The sequence below is a fragment of the Egretta garzetta genome, unplaced genomic scaffold (assembly GCF_000687185.1).
Source record: "Egretta garzetta isolate BGI_Z169 unplaced genomic scaffold, ASM68718v1 scaffold904, whole genome shotgun sequence".
In the NCBI taxonomy this organism is placed as follows: Eukaryota; Metazoa; Chordata; class Aves; order Pelecaniformes; family Ardeidae; genus Egretta; species Egretta garzetta.
The window spans coordinates 165,868-175,330 of NW_009259525.1; the positions used below are offsets into that span (position 1 = coordinate 165,868).

Below are 9,463 nucleotides of genomic sequence, written 5' to 3' on the forward strand. Positions count from 1 at the left end.
GGCATGAGCCGGCCATGGGCGCTGGCAGCCCAGAAACCAACCCTACCCTGGGCTGCATCAGGAGAAGCGTGGCCAGCATCGAGGGAGGGGATTCTGCCCCTCTGCTCCGCTCTGGGGAGACCTCCCCTGGAGCCCTGCGTCCAGCTCTGGAGCCCTCAGTGCAAGAAGGACATGGACCTGTTGGAGCGGGGCCAGGGGAGGACCACAAAAATGATCCGGGGGCTGGAGCCCCTCTGCTCTGAGGCCAGGCTGGGAGAGTTGGGGGTGTTCAGCCTGGAGAAGAGAAGGCTGCGGGCACAGCTGATTACAGCCTTTCAGTACCTAAAAGGGGCCCATAGGAAAGGTGGGGACAATCTTTTTAGTAGGGCCAGCTGTGACAGGACAAGGGGGGATGGTTTTAAACTAAAACGGGGTAGGTTTATAAGGAAGAAATTGTTTCCAATGAGGGTGGTAAAACACTGGAACAGGTTGCCCAGAGAGGGGGTGGAAGCCCCATCCCTGGAAACATTCAAGGCCAGGTTGGACGGGGCTGTGAGCAACCTGATTTAGTTAGCAGTGTCCCTGCTCACTGCAGGGGGGTTGGACTAGATGACCTCTAGGGGTCCCTTCCAACCAAAACCACTCTATGATTCTGTGATTCGGAACCACAACAGTCCTACCAAATACCAATGAAACATGCCGTTCGGTCTGTCCGCAGTGAGTCGAGAGTGTCATTCACAAGGACACCTGGGAAAAAAACACGGGGCGACGAGAAACAGCAAGGACATGAGAATAAACTGGAAGGGAGTAAGTACCCTTTGGTGGTGAGGAATAACAACAGACAAGACAAGGCAGACCCGTCCATGCCTGAGAAAGGGCCAGAACTCCGCTCCCTCCCAGCAGGACAGGCAGCCTGAAAGAAACCCTACTGAGACATCAGGGCCCTGCCTAAGGGCTTGCACTGCACCCCAGGTTACGCCAACAGGACCAAGCCCGCATCGTTCTTCACTGATCTACTGCAGATGCCTCCCACCTGCCCACCCAAACAGCAAGCCAGGCAAGCAAACAAAAGGACAGTTCTGTGTTCTTAAGAGAGCTTGGCACGGGCTCCTGGGCAGGCTCCAGGAAAGCCAAGCAGAACAAGAAATGCTGGAGCCAAGGGAAATCTTTGATTAGCTGGGAAGGGTTCGATCAATATTAAAAACTTGTTTGCAAAGCAAACGCCCTACTCCAGCAGAAGACAGATCCTGACACCTCTGAACTCCAGCCCCGCTTCTTCCAGCTCACTTGGCCTCTGGAGGCAAAACTTTTTTTTTTTTTTTTTTAAAACATGTTCCCCATCTTTCTCTCATCTAAAATGATTTTTTAAAGCTACCTGATGGGTATGTGATGGTACTTGCACAACCCTTTTAAAATACAGAGCACCAAACGCTACTAAGGTATCAGAGGAAGGAGGACCTCTCTGAGAATGAGCAACGGGATGTGAATGAGGAAAGCACCCAGCTCTCTGACGGCTGGGGACCGTTACCTCTCAATGATTTAAACCTCTGCTTCTGCTTTTGGTTTCAAGGCAGGCAGTGGCCTGAGGACAGGACTGCGATCACCAGATCACATAACTGGGGGGAGGGTGAGCCTCCTTCAGCCCCCGAGCTCCCTCCTGGCACCCATTGCTGCGGTGTACGTATGCACAGAGGACACACTGGCTTTGTAAATAGACTCGGGTTTACTGTTCTTGCTTATCTCAAAATATTTTACCCTCAACTGCTGCGTCTCTGAGAAGGCACAGAATTGTAAAAACCAGGGGAAAATTCTCAGTTTGCTAAAGGATGAGGATATGGTAAAAAAGAACGTGCTTTATTTGGAAGTACTGATAGGACGTCTTTCTAGAAAAAACATCCTCAGTCTGCTGCCACTGCACACAGTCCTTCCTGTGTGAAGTTTCAGTTTATCACAAAAAAATATAAAATTCAAAGCACTTGTCATCCAAGGTGAAAAGTACTTGAAGAGATGCAGCAGGATGAATTCACTCCACAATCTGTAGGATCTAGCAATCAGCTGGTGCACATCTCCAGCAAGCCACATCATGTCCAGCCCAGCAGAGGCTGAACATTAGAAGCACCAACTCCTCATGCTTTGAGCTAAACGAGAACTCGGGCTTCTTACCAACTCAGGTGAGAACACTTCACTGCGGTGCGTAACCTAGGCTGAGACTAGCTGGAAGTTAGACAACAGGGGGGAATACTGTTGTGATATTATTGTCCTTCCTCAACCCCAAAGTCTCATGAAATAGCACAGTGGTTTGATTTCACAAAAATGAAGAGCACCTCCCATAGGCGGCGAGAATCCTGAAGAACACCACGAAGGATTTGACATCCACGTTAAACTGGCATTCAGTCACCAGAGGCCTAAGTTGCTTACCTGAAAGAGTATGAAGATGAGGAAGAGCTCATACACAACGCTGACGCACAGCCAAAACCTCCAGTAAGCTGCAGAGACACAAACGGGACGTTAATGAGCTTTCACACCAAACAGCGGTCAGTTAGTCACCGTTATACCCAAACATTTCATGAAGAGATGCTCCCACCCAGAAACTACAAAGCCCAGCGTTCAAGTAAAGCACCCACCATCCTTCCTAGGGAGCACGGCCAGAACAGCTCCTCAGCTACCAGGCAGGCTGTCGTGTAAATCTGCCGGAACTGCTCAGGCAATGACCCGGGTCTGTGAGAACGGACCAGGATCCATAAGAATGCTTCAACCCAATGAACTAAAACTAAACCAGGCAAGACTAAGACCGGCAGGAGGAACCACCGCTTTTACCTTTGTAAGCCCGCCTTTTTCCTTGAAGACAAGGTTGTTTCCTCAAGGGGCAGGAAGCATTTGAAAACACCAAAGGTATTTTCACTTTTACTAGGAACTAAATGAAAAACCAAACCAGTACCAAAGGTTTAGCAGGTGCTGGATGCAAGACCTATTAAGATCCTCTGAAACGCTTCCTAACATGGGAAACATGGAGCAAAACTCAGTTGCTTCAGAGCCTGCAGCTGCTTTCCACCCTCCCGGGAGGTGTGATTACAGATCTGCTCGTACGGAAGCAACGCCTGCAGCTGAAGGGTGCCCAGATTCAAGTATTTGCACACTCCCAGCTCCACCACTGTCCCCTCAATCCTTCCATGGGTAACAGGCTCTCAGCTGTCCTGGACACAAGCCTTGTGGCCCACGGGCTGCACTCATGCCCTAGTTCATCCTACTCCACCCAGAGCCTGGTTTGGCCTCTATTCCATGCTTTCTGAGCTCTGGAATCTCATCCAGCGTTTCTCTTGACTCTCACACGGGAGGAAGCAGCTCAGTGCAGAGCACAGAGTGCTCCAGCTTTTTCTCTTAATCCCATCCCTGAATTTCCACGAGGTAATTCAGCACCACTCGACTCATTCCAAGGGGGTATTTAAATCCCTCAGTAACATCATGTACTAATCGCTCTGAATAGACTTTCCTTCAGGTGTTTCCCGTTTACACTGAACACAGCAGAGCTCTCCTTCCATGGTCACATCCAGGTGACAGAACTGGATTGGGGCAAAGAGGAATCAAGACGGTTGTTCACGTGGACGACCGGAGTGGAGCCAGCAAGCTCTTCCATGGCGAACCATGCACGAACATGGCTTGCCACGCCGTGAAAAAAACCTTCAGGCCTGATTTGGGCATCTACCCCTACTAACTCAGAGGCAACTTGGCTACATTGATGCTTCCAAGCAGGGCAATATATAAATGCCCTTGCAAAATAATGCAAGGACTAAGCAAACTCCAGGCTTGCCAACACACTTGTCCATCAGCTCAGAGCCTGCAATTAGCCAGCCGTGGTGCTGCAGGGCTTCGTAGAGGCTTGTTTGCCCCTGAAACAGATAAATGTGCTCTTTGCCCAACACAGCCTCAACTAGGAAAAATAAAATTTTGAAAATCCCCATTTTTAAAAGGCGCCTCTGACAGCCTGCTTTGACACCGTCGTTAAAACAGCCTGAGATGTGAGACGGTGCGGCCCATCTTCAGCAAAACCGCTGAATTCATTTCATCAATGTGGCCTACCTGACACTTCCAGGGAAAAACCAAGCAGGTGTGGCCTGGATATTGGGAAATTCAGAGCTCTGGAACAGCTCTCACTGGGAATCAGAACTTCTAAGGTTTTTACTGGAAGTCTACAGCCATAACTGTCATTTCCTAGTTATGCAATACAATGACATGCCGTCCTAGGGGTTGGTCATTAAAACAGACCCCAAACCAACCTCTGAGCACGTGTTCTCAGGTGGCTTTGCCCCTCGGTCTCCTCGAGGGAAGGAAAAGCAGAGCCCAGCCTACCTTCTCCTTGGTGAGGCAGTACCCGGTGCCTCCTCACTGCCACCTGTACACAACACATGTAGGCACCATCGCTTGAGACTTCTGTCCGTCCTTCAGAGGTGATTAACTTCCAAATCCACTGGCAAATCTCACTTGGAAGGACAGAGCGAGAGACCGCGTGCACCCTCTAGAACACAGCTTGGGAAGAACAAGCAAGCAAAAACCCCTCCACTGGTCCAAGGATTATTTGGAAGAGAGGAACCTCTCCCCAGGCCAGCACCACTGCGCTGCCAGAAAATACTGCAGCCCTTTAAACGTGTGGCTGCAGGACAGAAATAGGGCGGTGACTTTTTTCTTTTAAGTGATTAAAAAAATGGGTTTGGGTTTGAGAAGGTGTATTCTATCCTTTCCTACAAGGGCTGCGTACCCAGCACTACATTGGTGCCAGAAGGAAGCGCTGGCCTTTCACGAACACACTTCTCCCACAAGAACTGAGCGCTGCTCCCTTCAAACATCACCTTAAAGACGTTGAGGTTCTTCTGACCTCGCATGACAGCCATAAACGTGGCAGAGCAGGTCTGAAACGGACGTACAGACAGCCAGAAGGCAGAAGAATCTTCCTCCTTATTGGAGCTGCTCTCGTCCGGCACACCTAGGGCTCTGGCAGCCGACGATCCGCGGCTGCTGAACGTGCTCAGCCACACTTCATCGTAAACAAATCAGATCTGGTTATAATTTACAGCATGCTTTCTCCCCAGCTGACAGAAGTACCCAGGAGGTTTTGAAGACTCCTTTAGATCTGTACGTGTACCCCAGAAACAAGATGGTTTTGGGCTTGGGCTTAAAGTTGGGTTTGGCATACCCCTAATATTTCCTTAAAAGCACTTGTCACCACGACCCTCCCTCAAATTAGGACTATTTTCCTGATTAGTAGGCTTCAACCAACCACTTACATACCCGATGTCTCAGTGATCACCAGGCTCAAACACTAAACCGCTGCCACCGTAGGGACACTGGGAACACGAGGTGAACACTTAATGAGAGCTGGGCACGCAACCAGCGGCCTACCCCCATTTACCAACAGAGGGTGGAGTTTGACCGGGGCCACCTGAAAGGCTAAATGAGTAAAGAGAAACAAGTCCAAGCGATTTGCCCAGGCAAGGCACTTACCTTAGAGCAGCCAAGCGGGTGGAAGCTGTGAAGTGCTAACCAGGCGCTGCTCAGGGTGGGAGCAGGGGGAACTGCCCGGGCTGAGCGGCCGCACCAGCCTGGGCCAGCTCAGCCACGGCTCCGGCGTGCAAGGTTTTCCAGAGCGAGCTCAGGTTCAAGAGCACCACCCATGACCAAGAGTTGCCACAAGGAGGAGGTGGGATGACAGAGTAACAGAGGCAGCTGAGCCCTTTAGAATCATCCTAGCTCTGCGCCAGCAATTCTCTATTTCTAAATCATAGAATCCCAGGTTGGAAGGGACCTCCAGGATCACCTGGCCCAACCTCTCTGGGCAAGAGCCCAGCCTAGACAAGATGGCCCAGCACCTTGTCCAGCTGAGGCTTGAGAGTGCCCAGTGTGGCAGAGCCAACCCCTCCCCTGGGGAGATCATTCCAATGGGTGACTGTTCTCATGGGGAAAAATTTCCCTCTCGTGTCCAGTCAGAATCTCCCCAAGAGCAACTTGTGTCCATTCCCTCTTGTCCTCTCCATGGGACTCCTTGTGACAAGGGAGTCTCCATCTTCCTTGTACCCACCCCTTAGGTACTGGTACGTGGGGATGAGATCCCTCCTGAGCCTCCTTTGCTCTAAATGTGATGCCCAAACACATTAAATTCTACTTTGAGATAGAAAAATAGGAGTTAAAAGCCCAGCTTGTCCAAACCCCTGCAGAGAGTCATTTACTCTACCCCATCCGTGAAAGAGCAGCCAGTCCGTATCACTATCCCAACAGCCCAACACACTTATGCAACACCAGTGGTGAGTATCCAGACTCCCAAATTGTTCCAGAGCTATCGGGAAAGGGCTGACCACATTCTATTCCCTGGATAAAGTTCTCATGAAAGGCTTTCTCCTTCGCGGAATTATGAGGCAAGCAACTGCCCCAGCAGCAGCAGCCTGTCCTGCCTGAGCCTTCTGCCCATGGACGGGCACGGAAGGGATCCCGTCCTTGCCGGCTGGTTTCCAGCCGCACCAACCCTCCAGCCTACGGGCGAGTTCCAAACTCCATACTGCACTCTCCAAACTGCTTGCGCTGTCAGGCACGATGTCGTAAGTCCAAATAACTGCTGGCGAGGGTTGGGAATATTAAAAGCTATTTCTTAGGGCATTAATAACTGTCAGGGAAAATATCTTTAAAATTACAACGTGGGCACGGTATCCTGACAAGGACAGCAAAGCATCGCTGAGGTCTTGCAGCACCAGGCCGTTTGCACGTCTGAGGCTCCTATAAAAGGAGCTGACATGAAGGATATCTTTTATTTGCAAATACCAAAAAGCCAGCATACTGCTGCTGATTAATTCTACGAAGAAATGCATCACACTCCCCAAATGTGGATGTTTACCACCAGTAAACGGCCCCTCAAGCAGAGCTTAAGATTTGGCCCCTGTAAAATATTGTTCCCTGGGGATCAGCCAGCGTTCCTCTTCTGCTAGGAGGTTTGGATGGAACCAAATGGAGGCCTTGAAGCCGGCGGTTTGCAGGAAGGAAATGAAAGATGGGATAAAAAGCAGGGTAAGTTTGTAAAGAAGTCCTGCCTAAATAGTCATGCCTAGTTACACTCACACTAGTCCTGCGCTTCTGAATTACACAGTAAGGCAACTGCTATAGGTCCCTGTGCAAATTATGAGCTAAATGGAGAAAGGGGGCAGGGGAGAAATTAGCAGAAAAATGGTAGAGCTGGATAAGCCATTAATCTAAAGCTGACATTTCCAGTAATAGTGAAGGAAAGCCCCCCCCAATAATAATAAAAAATAAAAGCACCAGTCTGGATGGATACACAGCAGTCTGGATGGATACCGCTCAGGTGGTGGCTCAGATCAGTTCCATCAATGGCCTTAGCGAAAAGTAGGTAAATAACACAAAGCAGCAGGGAAGGCAGGGACAGCCACCAGAAAATCAGATGATCTCCGAGGACTGGAATGACAGAAGGCTCCCAGGACAGTTCCACACGCAGGAACCAGGGAGTTTCCGTGTTAGCTCATCGGCTGGAACAGAAGGATTGGGTATGATCTGCCAGGCCCCGAGCTGGCGCTGCGCCACAGCCATGGAAAAGCACAGGCAATATAAAACGGCCACCAAGGTGCTGCCAGAGAGGTGCTGGGGAGCAGGAACACTATCACAAAACCATGAAGGGTTCTCGCATCTGCAATAGCCCACACAGCTCCGGAGGGCCACTCAGCGAGGAAAACCACCCACACCAAGAGAAGAACTACCAAAACCTTAGGAGGAAAGTGAATACCGAGTAAGTATGGCTATTTAAACAGAACAACATTAGCCACAAAACCCAAACCAAAATACAAAACATCTCGGAGCTGGTCATAAATCAGTACTCGTATACTGAATAACAGGGCTCCAGATGCACCCGGCAGAAGCAGGGCATGAAGTCCAGCTACTTTTAAGACACAGCCTGAAGAGCTCCTGTAAGGGATCTGCTGTGGCTGTGTGTGATCGTCGCGACCCGACCGACCCAAAGGCTTCCTTCTGTCCTATAAATGGAAGCGGCGCGCACCGGCAGCCTGCACTGCCAGTTCCCTCGGGATGAGATCTTTCTCCCGGAGCAGCAGCACAGAGCCAAGGTCAGAGATTCGGCTGCCTGACAGGACCTTCCCAATACACCCCTCCGTAACCAGAGGGCTGACGCCGCGTCTGACGGGGCTGCAATGCCATGCCCTCCGCTGCCTGCAAGAGCCTGCCTTCCCACAGGAGGGGTACGGAGCAAGACCGCCACTCTCCTTTGGATAGGCACCCAGGTACCTTGCAGTGACCACAGAAGTATCCACTGTCCCAGCAAACTCCTATAGCCCCTGAAAACCACTCTTCGGAAGATCATCCCATCAAACAAGCCAGAGGGAAGGTGAGGTTAAGACAAAAGATGACGTGAACACACTCAAGTGACTGAATACATGGGAGCTTCTTCAGTCACCCTGTTCACGGGCGATTTGATTCTGCTGAAGGATATTCGGCTTCCACCCAGTAACTGCTGTATCCAGGACAGTAGCACACAGAGGTGGTAGACGTTGGCTCAGTCTATGCTAGAAGCTTGCTGTAGAGATCTCCGAGCTTTGGACCTTCCCCACCCAGTTTGTACTGCTTTGGTCTAGGGAATCACAGAATCCCAGAATGGCAAGGGTTGGAAGGGACCTCCGGAGATCGAGTCCAACCACCCTGCTAAAGCAGGTTCTCCTAGAGCATGTTACACAGGACTTCATCCAGGTGGGGGTTGAATATCTCCAGAGAAGGAGACTCCACAACCCCCCTGGGCAGCCTGGGCCACGGCTTGGTCACCCTCACAGTCAAGAATTTCTTCCTCATATTCAACCGAAACCTCTTACATTTCAGTTTGTGCCCATTGCCCCTTGTCCTGTCGCTGGACACCACTGAGAAGAGTCTGGCTCCGTCCTCGTGACACCCACCCTTGAGATATTTGTATGTATTGATGAGGTCCCCTCTCAGCCTTCTCTTCTTCAGGCTGAACAAGCCCAACTCAATAAAAAGGGCTTCCATCCCAGCCAAAACCCTTGCATGTTCTAAACCTGAAAGCGTTCAAGTATTGCTGGTGTCCTTAAAAGGGGCAATTTGTCCTATAGGAGGAACCAGAATTAACTGCAACAGGAAGGACAGACTAAAAACTGCTCTTTAGTAAGGCCTCAGAAATGCAAACTTCTGAATCCAGCCCTAAGTTTGCAGAGGTGAGCTGTGGGCATCGCCCTACAACGGCTGCTTTAGCGAGCTTTTATCCTGCCTGCTGTCCCTCCAATAGCATTCCTAAACTGGAAGCTTACATTTTTGGCATAAGAAATACTCACAGCTTTCTGTGGCTGCAGGAGACCTTAATGCTCTCAGGAATAGACTGGATCTAAGGAAGAAATTCTTTCCAATGAGGGTGGTGAAACCCTGGCAGGGGTTGCCCAGAGAGGGGGTGGAGGCCCCATCCCTGGGAACATTCCAG

At 50.6% G+C, this 9,463-nt stretch overlaps 1 protein-coding gene across 1 annotated transcript in view; it reads right to left on the reverse strand.

Annotated features, from left to right (window-relative positions):
* The window catches only part of PTDSS2 (phosphatidylserine synthase 2), a 64,837-nt gene that overhangs the window by 19,041 nt on the left and 36,333 nt on the right, over nt 1-9,463 (reverse strand). The window contains exon 5 of the mRNA XM_035893055.1: nt 2,398-2,465. Coding sequence (XP_035748948.1) covers nt 2,398-2,465 — 68 coding nt within the window. The remainder of the gene's footprint in view (nt 1-2,397; nt 2,466-9,463) is intronic.